The 15,192-nt window shown below is 41.5% G+C and overlaps 2 protein-coding genes across 2 annotated transcripts in view; one reads left to right on the top strand and one right to left on the bottom strand.

Annotated features, from left to right (window-relative positions):
- TRAF3IP3 (TRAF3 interacting protein 3) overlaps positions 1-15,192 on the bottom strand; it is a 105,363-nt gene that overhangs the window by 83,518 nt on the left and 6,653 nt on the right. The gene's annotated exons all lie outside the window — the stretch shown is intronic.
- Positions 4,395-14,799, top strand: HSD11B1 (hydroxysteroid 11-beta dehydrogenase 1). Its single transcript, XM_072137581.1, has 6 exons — positions 4,395-4,581; positions 7,874-8,004; positions 10,315-10,426; positions 10,832-11,017; positions 12,652-12,795; positions 13,650-14,799. The coding sequence occupies exons 1-6, from the start codon at positions 4,494-4,496 to the stop codon at positions 13,874-13,876; spliced, it is 888 nt and encodes a 295-aa protein (XP_071993682.1). The 5' UTR covers positions 4,395-4,493; the 3' UTR covers positions 13,877-14,799.

Here is a 15,192-nt window from a genome sequence, read left to right as displayed (position 1 = left end):
TGTTCCCCAGAAGCACCAGTGGACATACACTACAATTTCCGCATTTGAAGGTGCCAACATTTTTTATTTTCGTCAGCCATGTCTGGGGGGGGCGGACAGGTTCAAGATGGCTATGAACCAATCTGTCACGAAGATTTTTCCCCCTACGGTATGTGATAGATGGAAATGATGTTAGGCATTCCTCCAAATCCTGATCTTGTCTCAAGATCCGCCAGTATTTACTGAGGATTTGTTTGACCGCCACAGCGTTCCTATCAAAAGTGCCAATCATCCGTACGATGTTATCATTCTCCCTCGTTTTAGGGCTCAAGAGATCTTCTCTTTTTGAGCCGAGGGCATGCTGAAAGGCTTTCGTGACAGTTCTCTTAGGAAAACCACGCTGTGCGAACCTGTCACTGAGATCCTTGGCTTGTGTCAAAAAATCCTCAGTTTGGCTACAGTTTCTGCGTAGTCTGAGAAACTGGCCCTTCGGAATACCCCTTTTAAGGGGTGGAGGGTGACAGCTCTCCCACCGCAGTAAACTGTTAGTTGCCGTTTCCTTTCTGTGTACCTTCGTCTGCAGTTGTCCGTCCACGGATTTTGATATGCGTAAATCCAGAAAAGCTATGGATTCCTCATGAATTTCACTTGTAAATTTTAAGCCCAGGTCATTCACGTTGAGTGCCTGGACAAAAGCATGAAACTCATCGGGGGTAGATGACCAGAGTATCAGTATATCATCTATATACCGAAGCCAGATGGACAAATGCGATGTCCATCTGGCATGCTCCTCTGAAAAGACTATTCGGTCCTCCCACCAGCCGAGGTAAAGATTCGCGTAGCTGGGGGCCATCGGGCTCCCCATAGCGGTCCCCCTCAGCTGGTGGAAGAGCTTGTTCCCAAATAGGAACACATTCCTTTCCAGGGTGAATCTGAGAAGGTCCACCACCAGTTTGTTATGGTTAGAGAAGTAAGTGCCTCTCATACTCAGGAAGGTCTCCACAGCCTCACATCCTTTAGAGTGTGGGATGGAGGAGTACAGAGCCTCCACATCCAAACTTGCGAGGTATATGTTCTCCTCCAGGACAATTCCCTCAAGATGCTTAAGGACGTCTGTGGTGTCTCGTACATATGACGGCAAACTCGTGACAAATGGTCTCAAGATCTGGTCCACATAAATACTGATATTCTGAGAAAGACTATTTATCCCCGAGACGATTGGTCGTCCTTTGAGTGGGGGATAGCCTTTGTGGACCTTTGGGAGGCCATAAAAGGTTGCCGTGGTGGGAAATTTTGGGAGCATAAAGTTATGTTCCTGATTGCTGATCAAGTGATCCCTTAAGGCCCTATCAAGAATAATCTTGAGTTCCCTTGAAAATTTTTCCACAGGATTAACTAATAGAGGGCGATAGGTATCTGCATCCGACAGCATTTTGTCACACATGTTGACATAGTCCATCCGTTCAAGGAGGACTATGTTCCCCCCTTTATCCGAGGGTTTTATGATCAAATTATCATTCCGCTCCAGATCCACTAGGGCTGCTCTTTCTTCGGGGCTCAGATTATTGAGCGGATCATGGATGCCTCCTTCGAGATGTTTAAGCTCCTCAGTGACCAGGTCAACGAAAAGGTCAACATGTGTGGATTCTACTGCCGGAAATTTATAGTTTTTCTCTTTGAGGGACGTGAACGGACCCTTCCCTGGTTCCCTCTCAGATTCTTGCATAAAGTCAATCATGGTATCAAAATCCCCCAAATCCGATTCATTAATCCCCAGTTCTATGCATCTTTTGCGGTCATGGTGTTTGAAGAACTTCCTCCATTTCAATTTCCTAGCAAACAAGTGTACATCCTTGACCCAGCTAAAGGAGTCAAAGCGTACCGATGGGACAAAAGACAGACCTTTATGGAGAAGAGTCATCTCAGCATCATTCAGATGATGTTTAGACAAATTGATGATGCAGTGGTCCATTTCCCTAATAGGTCTCACTTTTTGCTGGATTGGCCTTGGTCCCCTCTCAGTAGGTAGCCCGAGATAGGGGGATTGTTGGCTAAAAAAGCTCCCCGAGTTCCCCGACTGTTGGCACCTCGACTTCTTGGTCTGCCTCTCCTACCCCCTCTTTGAGTATCACCAGTAGTCCTTGGAGATTGAGAACCGCTCGGATATTCCGAGTCTGTTGTGTCGCTCTCAGAGGTGGATGGAGCTGGGGGTTTGCCCTGGGAACTTGGGTGTACGTGAGCCTGTGCCAAGAAGTCGTATGCCCTTTTATCTTTAAACTCCTGGAGGTCGCGTAAAAATTGATAATGTTTTCGCTCCTTAATTTGAGACGTAAATCTCTCGATTGTTTGTTGGAGTACTTTGTCCTTTTTATCAAAATTAGCTGTATCCTTCAGGGTCCTTATTGTTGCTATTTCGCCCTGAAGTTGTTCACTAATCTGTTTGAACAGTATTTTTTCCTCCTCGAGGATTATGCCCATTAACCGCAGGGAACTAGCTGTGACCTCCTCCTCCCACCTACTCTTAATGTTTGATGTTTTCAGGCGGGGGGATGGAGTAATCGGGATCCTCAGACCCCTAGGGACGATTTTATGCTTCAAATAATTTTCTAGGCTCTGAATCTCCCACCAGGACCTAGTATATTCCTTATATGTCCTAGTGAGGGAGTTAAAGGCTGTCTTGATAGAGACTGAATGTCCAGAAAAAGGAAGTTCTCCTTCAGAGAAAACACTCTGGCCTTATCAATTGTTCAATTGTTTTATCTTTGGTTGAGTTCGGAATACACTCTTCATATTTACATATACACTTTGCTGTAAGATCTCTACCGCTCTGTTTTGTTCACAGTATTCGTGCTGCAGTGGCCTTCTATTTACACATCTGTACCTGACCGAGGATGCCAAATGACGGGCATCCGATCTGATTCCCCATCTATCTATTTGGTACCCTATACCCACCTCTCTTCTCTAAACAGGAGTGGCTTTCCATCATCGATATCTGGTCCACCTCGTAGTCGTCCAATAGCCCCAGCCGACACGGAATCTGGGCGGTCCGAGTGACGCGCCAGATCCGTGACCACATGACCGGCGGTGGGTCTCCGCCCCCGGCTGTGTTTAGGGGCCGGAACTTCCTGACGTAACATGGGTGTGTCCAATGAGAGGGCTCGGCTGACACGGCTCTTTGCATTGGCTCCTAGCCACCCTGTGAGGTCACAGGTGGGCGGGGTCTCAAGTTTAAATACCCGGCGTGTCCCCGTGCACGCTGCCGTTGATATCAATACGGGGATACGCTGTGCGAATGTGCACTCATCACAATGCGTTATACCTTCAATCTTAATATGACAAATCTATCTGATCCCTGATGAGAGTTGTCAGGAAACGCGTAGGATCTGAGTATCGTTAGGAGTGCTCGCTGAGGAGTTAGGGTTGTAGACAGCTTTGTTAATAGGTTAGCAGCTGATTTTAGCCCATTGTGGCTTCAGTCTAGCCGACCAGCTGACCCTTCTCCTACACCTTTTCAGCTGATAGCCTCCACCATATTTCTCTCCCTTCCCGGCGCAGGGGGCACATTTTGCCCTGCACTGTGGTGGGGACTTGATACATATTTTTATCAAATTATAACTCTTATCTCAAGCAAGGGGTTGGGCCGGATAAGAGGTGCACTAGCCTGCCTCTGGCACACATAAAGGCTCTCTATTATCCACTAGCCTGTCACCCCTGCAATACCATCCGTCCCTGGTCTAGTCTGTCCCTGACTGGTCCTATGAACTGGGGCCAATAAAAATTGTTTTTAACGCACACGAAATTGGTGTAGCACTACACACCCCTTACATTCGTTCTTTACATTTTTTTTAAAAAATTCAGAATTAAAAGTTATATTTTACTTTACATCATTTAGTTGATACTCTCTTTATACCCCTTCAGTGATGTACCTTTAATTCAGAGAGGTGAACAAATCCTTATCTTTGTACAGTGAATAGTCCTTAAGGGGTTAATGCAGTGTGCTGTGTTTATCTTTGTAGCGCAGATGTCTGTTAAACTTGTGAGACTTTTGGGCTACGAAATTGTCCTATTCTTGCACCTAATAAGTCCCAAAACAGAGCATGCTAGACATGTATTACAAAGGGAAAAAGATACATTGCAATGAATAAGTCGTCCAACTTCAGGAAACTTGAAAAAGTGGCAGCCGAAAAACTATGATACTTGTGCCCCTAAGTTATGCAACATTTCTATTCATGTACGGTTGGTAAAAATCAAATATTTTTGTGTCAAAAAAACAAAAAAAAATCTTTGAAATAAAATTAGCATTACCTCATGTATGACATATGATAAAGTCAAATCAGAAACAGACATAATCATTTTGTTGAGAGCACGTAATTCACAGTGTGTGATAACAAAAGGCCGCCTTTGGACCTGCCTTCCCTGATACCAGTAAGCCCAGCCCTTAGCTGTGGTAGACTGAGAGCTACACTGCAGTGCTCTGAGAACTTCTCTTGTGTGCACTCTATACATCTATAATCATGGCATTACTGAAGAAAGCACTGTTTGCCCTCTTTGGGATTCTGTTGGCTGTTTACTTTTACTCAGGAAATCAAGAATTTAAGCCAGGTATGAATTTTGTGTCCCTGTCCAGCTTGTTTCTAGCCTGTGTGGGGTTGTTGCTAATCTGTTTACAAACAGGCTGCAAGAGTTTATTAATAAGTAGAGCAAAAATGCAAATAGGCAGGCGGTCAATTGCTGAAACTTTATACTCTAAAGTAAGCATGACATTTGCATATGCACTTTCAGAAAATTTCCGTCCTCAAAATATATGAAAAATGGAAAAAAATAAAAAAGTTTAATGGTGTTATTCCAACAAGAGCACTCAACCCATTTGAGGGTGCAACCACAAGTTCAGTTTTTCAGATGCAGTTTTTGATGCCCAAAACCTGGAGTGGAGTAAAAGTAGGAGGAGGAGCAGCACCTTTCAATTATTTTGTCTCGACCCATTATGATCCACACCTGCTTTTGGCTTCAAAAACTGCATCTGAAAAACTGAACATGTGGACCTCAAATGGGTGAAAAGTCCTCCCTTTAAATTAAACATCTCCATGTATGACCAAAGCGCTATGTAGGGCTGTGTGAAATCAGTCTCAACTGCTCCACAGAAGTGAATGAAGTGTTAGGCAAACATTCGAGCTTTATGCACAAGGAGGATTCCAGGGGACATGTTTCCCTGATCACAAGTCTCCCTATGGGTGTCAGCCCTTTTAATGTAACCATATCAGAGTGTTATGACTTTGAGCATAGTTTTGTCTTTTGTATCCTAGAATACCTTTTTATAGTGTGAGGTGTTGCCATTTTCACAGTCATTTTTTTATGATTGCTCCTAACTTCAAAAAATATATTCACAATCTTATCTCACATTTACTGGGTAGTAATATAAAATAGTGCTTCTTGGTAATCATCAACCAGCAGGTGAATCCGTGACACAAATGTAGAATAGCATGTCAAGGTGAACACAAGCAGGTCAGAAGTCTTTAGGTCTAAGGGTTTTTATAGCTAAATCTTGTAAAGATGTGTATACTATATACATGCATTATTACCTATATACCTAATAAAAGCATAAATAATGGGGGTTATTCATCATTGCTTTTCCTGGGATTTTGCAATATGTCTCACAGGACTATTTACACCTCTTCATGAATCTGTCGTAAACATAGAACTACTGCTAGTGCAACACCGTGCAAAGTCAGATTCACGACTTGGGACTTTTGCAAAAAGTCCCACAAAAAGTCTCATAGTTACTCCAATCGCCTACTGGTGTATGTCCTGGGGCATTTTTTTTTATTTTGAGACTTTTTTTTGGAACTTTTAGAAAAAATGTATCCTAGGCAGAAAGTAGAAAAAACAGAAAAATATTTATTAAAGGGCCAAAGCCACTTTAAAGAGGACCTGTCAGCCCCCCAAAAGACCCCCACCAAATATTCCCCCATAATCCTCTCCCCAGACCCTTTCTATTTATGCCATTTAAATAAAAAATTTATGTTGGGAAATTTGGTTTTAATCGATCCGATCCCCTTACCCCTTAATAAGAGGACGGATCCTCGTATCCTGTCCGATGCAGTCGGCCTTATTCTTGAGGTGGCCGGCCTACAATCCCCCTCCACGCCTCTGTCAGCGGAGACCTGTCTCTCTGATGCAGCCGCACTGACAGAGGCGGCGCCATGCTTTTTGACAGCACATTCGGCCGGCGCTGTGAATAAGCACGGCGCATCGGAGATGCGCTATTCTTACAGGTCCCCGCTGACAGGGACGTGGAGGGGGAGTGTCGGGTGGCACCACGCCAATGGCATAGGAATCACGAAATAATCGCAAATGCTAGCTTATTGCTAGCACTTGCTATTATTTCCCTCTTTCCGGCACTTCCACACCAGAGGGGGTGGGAGGCGCGGCCAGCAGAGAGTGGGCCAGAACTGCGCTTATTTCTAAGCCAGGTAGGGCAGGGTCTCGCCATGTATACTATTACGTCACTTGTTAGCTGCAGATGTATGGAGCTCATGAGCCCTCTCCATACAGGGTGGGCGTTTGATGCATATTGCAGCAAACACCCACCAGTAACACCTGTCACAGCTGTTAACCATGTAAATGCTTAAATTCCAGCAGCACATGAGCGTCGCCATCTTGGATTCGATTGCCAACCCCTGTGAGGTCATTGGGGGGCGGTGATCGGTTGTCATGACAACCTAGGGTTAAAGTACCCTAGAGGGTCCGAAAAATAGTAAAAATAAATTTAAAAAAAGATAAATAAAAAGATTGAAAAAAATAAATAAAAATTCATATCACCTCCTTTTTCCTGGAACTCATATAAATAAACAGTGAACACCATAAACATGTTAGGTATCACCACATCCCAAAATGTCTGATCTATCAAAATAAAATAACAGTTATTCCAGGGTTTTAATTCCGTAACGGAAAATAGTGCCCAGAGTCGAAAATTTTTAAAATATAAAAAAATTCTATAAAAAGTGATAAAAGGGCCATACAGTCCTAAAAATGGTAGCATTAAAAACCAAAAGTTGCTAAAATTGACACTACACACAGCTCTGTACACCAAAGTATGAAAAAGTTATTTGCATTAGAAGATAGTAAAATGTAGAATTTTTATATTGTACAGCAGGTTGTAATTTTTGTAAATGTATGAAAACATTATAAAACCTATACAAATTTGGTATCCCCCTGATTGTACCGAATCAAAGAATGAAGTAGACATGTCATTTGTGGCGAACAGTGAAAGACGTAAAATCCAAGCCCACAAGAAAATGGTGCAAATGCCTTTTTCCACCATTTTTATTGCATTTGATTTTTTTTCCCGCTTCCCAGTAAATGGCATGGAATATTAAATACCGTCACTATGAAGTGACAAGCCCTCATACAGCTCTTTACATGGAAAAATAAAAAAGTTATAGATTTTTGAAGGTGGGGAGTAAAAAATGGAAATGCAAAAACAGCCTCAGTGCTAAAGGGTTAAAAAAAAAGGCATAGGTCAAGGCCGAAAGAATAAATCAATTACGTTGTGGACAGTGAACTAACCTAATCTTTAGATTCTCCAGAAGATTATACAGATAAAATACATGCCCCTATCTCCATTTACTCTAATGTGTAAAATCCAAGGCCATTAGAGTAAACGTAAAGAAATTATTTTGAAAAAATATACAGTATCAATTTTTTTTAGAAAAGCTGTTATTAGTGTTACCTGCTGAGGGTCAGAAAGAGTTGTGGCTCACAAACTTTTTTTTTCACATGGTCAATTTTAATGTGTGGTTTGGTAAGTAAAAAGCCTACAACTAAAGTTAAGCATACAGTATGTGAAGAAAACATGCATCTAACATAGTCACTAGTGTGAATTCTATTTCTTTAGAAATGCTTAAAGGCAAAAGGGTAATTGTAACTGGTGCAAGTTCTGGCATTGGTGAACAAATGGCATATCACCTGGCAAAGATGGGATCACATGTCCTAATAACGGCTCGTACTGAAGAAAGACTCAAGAAGGTAACAACGTTGTCCTGTTCTACAAATGCATTTTGTTTTGACAAAGATAACAAATCACTGCTGCCTTGTGTAACATGAACACTGAAATGTGGAGGCATCATGAGGGTTTAGTAAGTATTCTCAGCTATTAATGGGCAAGAACTAATTGGGTATATTAGCGGTATTAGGACAGCATCCATTCTACATAGCAGTTTGGATTAACCCAGGGGCTACAAGTTAAAATTCTTCTATCCTAGTCTCCCACACAGCAAATGAATCATCACATCAATATGGTTTTCTTCATACAAGTAACATGTAACTGATAAAACATGTTAGGCAGCAGGGCTATCACAGGACCATTTCATCACCAGGATTGCACTTAAAGGGGTTGTCACTTTGATATAATTTGAGACAAATATTTGATATATTTTGTATAAGGAAAGGTTATACAACTTTCCAATATACGTTTTCTGTTTTCTAGATCTTTGCTTGCTTTCCTGCTATAAAAGCTTCTATTTTTACCTGCAGTGGATAGAAATCGGTCCAGGCTGATGTGATGAAGAGGCAGGTGCAGAAGCAGTTATTATCACAGCTCCTATGACTATGCATGGTAACAACTGTTTGTGCATATGCTTGTCCACAAATGCATGTCATGTTACATCACATGGACAGATTTCTATCCACTGGAAGTAAGCATAGAAGCTTCCTATAGAATGACAGCAAGCAGAGATCTAGAAAACTGTGAGGAATTGATACAGAAAGTATATTGGAAAATTGTATAACCTTACATAAACCATATCAAATATTTGCTGAAAGTAGACAACCCCTTTAATAAAAATAACAGGAGTTTTATTTCGATTTTCCATGTGAGGCTGATGAAATAAAAATCACAACTTCTTTCAAATTTTGTGATGCAGTACCATTTTATTAATCTCTTCTTAGAATACCAACTCACACTTTTTTAACTGAAAAGAACTATTAGGAAAGTGGGAGCAAATTCCATCAAAAAATCTATACTATGTTTCCATTGGGATGGAGGGACAATGCATGGCCAATGTTATAGCAAGTGCAGGCAGGGCTGACACAACAGCGGACAGCACATGATGGGCACTACTCAATTATGTACCCCCTCAGCAGAAGAATGGCATGGATCCTGTTGTTCCATTCTGGAACTAGTTGACTCCCAAGCAGAGACTTGGGTCTCATGCACAGGCCTGTATGGTCTTTTCTGTGCTCTATATACGGCTGTGTTGTGGCGGTAAATACAGTATGTATTGCAATCATATGGCAACGTATTGCACCATATCTGTACCGTACCCTAGAAACCTAGGTTTCTCCCATAGGCCCAGGTCTCCGTGGAAACTAAACGTATATACAGCAGCATAATTTTGTACGTTCCCATTGACTTCTATGGGCAGCATGGAACGGAAATATGGTGTAAAATAGGACATGCTCTAAATTTTTATACGTCCCGTTCACGGTACGGTGGACAATATGGCCATGTATATGAATGGCCTTATTGCCCATTGGAATGCATCGGGCTGTATAAACGGCTGTTTTAATACGTTCTCTACACGTTTATGTGCACAGGGCCTAATAAAGTGGAGGGGGCAAACAGGATAGGAGACACTAGGTGACAGCAGCAAATTTGTTCATATTTTCATGTGTTCATCACTTATATATTATTAGTGATTGTGCCCTTTGGTTACGGTAAAAAGTTTTGTGCATACTAATTTGCATGAGACTTTTTCCACAGCAGAGTATAGCCTGACTGCCGTCCTCTGCTGACCTCCAGCTTCATCCACGCTTCTACGTGGCTCGGGCTTTCCCTCTGCCCCAGAAGAGGCACATCTACTTCACAAGTCTGCTGAAAATCTAAATTGTGGGTGATTAGGATGCCAATAAATCAAATTAATTAAGTTAATCACCCAGCATTACCACAATCCTCAACTTCAACAAGAGTTTGAGGATTGACATGTCATTGAATGACATGTAACTAGTTTGTTATAATCCACACAAAAACAATCACAAACTGTAAAAATATAATATTTTACCAAAATAAGATTTTTTTTAAGCAAAAAATGCATTAAAAAAACGACTGAATAATTACTAGATTCTACCAGCTCTCACATGTGATGTAATCTCCTGAGCCCGTGTCTTATTCCTCTTGCACAGCCGCCTCATACACACCAAAAATTTACATGTGGTGACAAAGGGGTTAAGCAAGAGCACACTAAACTTTTATGATCATAAATAGTAGATACTGCTATTGCTAATGCAATATATAATATATATACAGCACTGTGCTACACATTTTCATGTTTCTCTTAGGTTATTGAAAAATGTACAAACCTTGGGGCAGCTTCTGCCTATTACATCCCTGGAAGTATGGACAATATGACTTTTGCAAAACATGTGGTGCATGAAGCTAAACGTTTGTTCGGTAAGAGCTAATAATTGACTTAAGAATGTATTTAGTAAGTTCTGTGGGACTTTTGGTCGCAAGTTTTAGAAAGATGTGTCTGAAGTATTTTGAATCTGGGTCTCATTCATATTAGATGCTGAAAACCACAAATGGATTCAGGTTTGGATCTTGAAAGATTTTGTTTGGCTAACATTGTTCATTTGATCTGTGAGCTAAAATGCCCTAACAGCATTCTGCTGCTCCTTTTCATCTGTATGCCTGTCAAATACTGAACCAAGATATACCAGAGGATTTTTGTAGCACTAATATTTCTTGAATATATAAGAAAGCACATGTACAATAATAAGTCACAGCATTCTACAAATGTTCATTACCCTTTGAATAATTGCTAAATCTAAGGATTTTACTTTTCTTTACAACTAGGTGGACTAGACATGCTAATCCTGAACCACATTGGTTTTACCTACTTTAATTTCTTTGATGGTGATGTGGATCATATACGGAAACTTCTAGAAATTAATTTCCTGAGCTATGCTACCATGACAGTTGAAGCTTTGCCAATGTTAAAAGCAAGTGGTGGCAATGTCGTTGTGGTCTCGTCATTTGCAGGTAATTGCATTTTAATATGGAAATATATTAAAGGAAACCTACCACTTGAAGTGGCAGGTTTCCGATGGCAATACCGGGCACCAGCTCAGGGTGAGCTGGTGCCGGAGCTTATTTTAGTTAGTGTTTTAAACCGCGGTATCGCGGTTTAAAACACTTTTTAAACTTTATAGCCGGCGCAGACAGGTACGCGCTCGGCGCTTACCATGCGCGCGGCTCTCATTCACTTCCTATGTAGCCGCGCGCACGGTAAGCGCCGAGCGCGTACCTGCCTGCGCCGGCTATAAAGTTTAAAAAGTGTTTTAAACCGCGATACCGCGGTTTAAAACACTAACTAAAATAAGCTCCGGCACCAGCTCACCCTGAGCTGGTGCCCGGTATTGCCATCGGAAACCTGCCACTTCAAGTGGTAGGTTTCCTTTAAAGTGAAGTCAAGGCTATTAAATATATGTATGTGTAGAAAGTTGTCAGGGTTGACACTAGATACCATAAGTTTCCTTTAAGAAAAATCTGTACTGTGTCAATGTCCTGGCGTGTACCAGGTTTTCCTGCCTCCTGGTCCCAGTCCCAACACACACTGGAGAGGTTTTGGGGCCAGGAGCAGGGGGCGGGATCAGCTCCTGCAGCCTCCACACATTTCACTCCACTCTACAGCAGAGATGTGTGGAGGTACCTCCCCCCTTGCTTGGTCCAATCCCCTTCTCAGAGTAATCTCAGAACACGGGAGAAGAAGAAGCAGCAGGACTGCAGGGAATGAGGTAATTCAGTTTTTATTTGTTAAATATATACTGCAAGGAGCCACAGTGCGAGAGAGGACACGAGGGGCCACAGTGCGAGAGAGGACACGAGGGGCCACAAAGGGAGAAAGGACAGGGGGACACAATATGAGGGGGGGGGTGGACAGGAGGCCACAATATGAGGGGAGGAACAAAAGTAAAGGGTGGATAAAATAAAAGAGGAGGTATTATATGTTGCTGAGTTGCATTATGAGGCATTATGTGGGTCCATAGAGGAGACAGCCAATGGAAGGGGGCATTATACTATGTGGGGGGAATTAAGGACAATATTATAATATGTTTCTGGGTTAGAGAAAAGGGCTTTGGGAGGTAAGGTTTTAGCTGGCTGTGGTTTTAGACTAAAGGGTAGATATGAAAAAACATTAGACAGTGGACAACTGGAAAAAAAAAATGATTTGTTCCAAGTTAGGCCTTGTGCACACAAAAGTTGGTTGTGGATGTGTGGTAGCCGTGGTCCCAGTTTATTTCTATGAGCTCACACACATGGCCTTGGTTTTTACTGACCTCACGCTGATGACACATCACTGCAAACAATGGACCAGGGGCACGTTGTTTGTGGTCTAATATCAGACAAGTAAGCACTAAGGCCTGGTGTCAGCCCACCAATTATTTGGCTTGCATTGTAGCAGAATTTTGTTGAATCTCTAGCCATTTTCCAGCAAAAGTCTCCTTTTTTATAGGCTCCACCTCTGTTTCAGACTGCTGGAAAAGGTTGCTAAAACATGTAAGAAGCAGCCAAGACTTTTGTTACAAATGAACTTCAGTTCTGCATTAAGTTTGCTAAATGTGTTTTAATATATATGTTTGGTCTTTAAATCATTAATATTGTTTAAATTAAAGGCAAGGTTGGCTTACCTTTGACTGTGCCATATTCAACCACTAAATTTGCACTGGATGGCTTCTTCAGCTCCCTCCGAATGGAGTTCTATCATCAAAAGGTTAACGTTTCTATCACACTGTGTGTTATCAGCTACATTGATACAGGTAAGAAAAATGTACCTCCTACATAAAATAACTAAATAATGAAACAGATTTGCACCAGTGCAGATCTGCCTCGTTCTTCAATCCTTTATCCTCTCCTCTATGAGCAGCAAAGAAAAGAGGGGATAGACTCTGTGGGATTATCTAAACAACACAATGTAACTCCAAATCAATCACACTTCTGTGAAATCGACCTGTCCAGTTATGAATCAACAATTTTTCCTGCTGTTGTGCAAATGGAGCAGACAACAGGTAGAAATGACAGACAATTAGCAAGACAACCCATTTAAGTCCCCATGAACACGACCGTTGGGGCGACATATGTACAGGCACAGCTTGTGGCTGTACATATGTCCCCCATAGACAGCTATGGTGCACAGGCTCGGTACAGTGAGCGCAACAAGCTCATCGAGCAGTAGCCTCAAAAAGATAGAGCATGCACTATCATTGGCCGTATCTACGGCCGTGTGGCTATTATTTTCTATGGAGAGGAGAGGGGGCGAGTATTTTAGTGTTCCCTTTAATTTTTTTTGAACAGTGTATTTTTCTATTATTTGAGTTTTCAATTATATTTGAAATTCAACTGTATTTGTTTACATGCCAACAGGACTGGCATGCAAAATTCAGGCAAATATCTGCCTCTTCATGAAGGCAAAAAAGTTTTTTCCATAGTTACCAACTGTCCTGAATTTGCTGAGACAATCCATTATTCATGGTGTGGCTGTTGGTGAAACTGAAATATCCTTATATTGTAAAGTTGACATGTTATGAAATCATAGGTGAATGACTGGGAGAATATATTGGTTTCTCAATATATTATTACTATCAACTATAACACTTCGTATTTGTACTTGTAGACTCCGCTATAAATACGGTATCACACGTGATCCAGCAGCCTGCAGCTCCAAAAGAAGAATGTGCTCTTGAAATAATTAAAGGTGGGGCCCTTAGACAACGAGAAGTGTATTACCAGTACCAGGCCACAAAAATCCCAATGTTGCTTAGAGACTGGGCACCAGAATTTTTAGAGTACCTTGTTCTTAAGAATTATGATGTCGGGGCCCTGAATAAGAAGAAGGAATAACTAAGGAGATTTATAATACAGAAAGAAAATATTATAGAAAAGCTAAAAAATAAAAAAAGACTAAAGAATATTGAATATATGAAACAAGAAAAAAGACTTTACTGGTACAAATCACAACAGCAAGGCAAAAATAAATTATGAATATAAATGAGAAAAATTTTAATTTTTAATAATTTGCATTACTATATTTTTTCTCTTCTCCCTGAGATTTCAAGGCCCATTCCATGGTCAAGTAACAGGCAGAGGGTCATGGAAGGCAGCACAGGATCCAAAAACCTTTGCTCAGACCAGGGGGAACTAGGCATGCTAGTCTATATAACCCTAGTTATCAATTAAGATTTATTGAGTACAAAGTGTAAAAAAAAGACAAGCACTATGAAAATGTAGGTTGTGCAGGACCACAGCAAGTCATCAAGAAAACAACAAATGAGGAACAAATGTGCGGCTCATAACTAGGAACAAGTGAATAAAATGACCGCAATGCATAAACACAAAAATGATATGGGTATAGAGATGGTAGGGGCGGGGAAAGGGGACAAACAGAAAGGGAGTGGTAACGGGTGGATTCGGGTCAAGGGCCACACATGCAAGAAAAGGATTCAATAGAACAGATCTTGAAAAGCCTGGGAGTCTTGATAAGTAAAGGACTCCAGGGATAGGGCCGATGTGCCATCCACAATCTGACCCACTCTGATGTCAGATGAGGCTACCCAGCAAAGGAACCTGTGCCTACCCACCCCAGGGGGGAAGGCAAGGTTTTGAAAAAGAGGAGTGATGGGGCCTCTCTTTCTCATTAGTATATTTTTAGCGGCCATATTTTTAGCTGTGCTGATTCATCAGGCTCCACAGGAAGGTGCGCAGCATACGATATATAGCCCTAGGTTACTTCATAAGGGGTATTCTCGTCTGGTCATTCACATTCAGTTTCATTAATCTGCAATATATAAAAATTTCTTCAATTAGATGTTATTAAAAAAAAATTACCTGTGTGAAGATAATTTCTCATAAATGTAGTGATATGGTCCCTTAGAAACAGGGCTGTGTCCTTGGATACAGCCACCTCTGCTGGAGTGATTGCACAAATAAACAAAAAGTTTATGTATATATAAATGTCTGGGAGTTACTGCATATCTAATAGCCGTCCTGTGGTAATGAACGCTGAATCCAGGAGGTCAGACAGAACTCAATAGCGCATGTCTGGCCCCCGCTGCCAAGCTATGAGGTGGTCGTATACGAGGAAGCCATCTTGTTTCTAAGGGAGAACATGACTACATTTATGAGAAATTATCTTCACACAGGAACATTTTTTTTTAATA

This window comes from Engystomops pustulosus, chromosome 2, assembly GCF_040894005.1.
Source record: "Engystomops pustulosus chromosome 2, aEngPut4.maternal, whole genome shotgun sequence".
NCBI lineage: Eukaryota > Metazoa > Chordata > Amphibia > Anura > Leptodactylidae > Engystomops > Engystomops pustulosus.
This window is presented reverse-complemented; position numbering and strand designations above follow the sequence as displayed.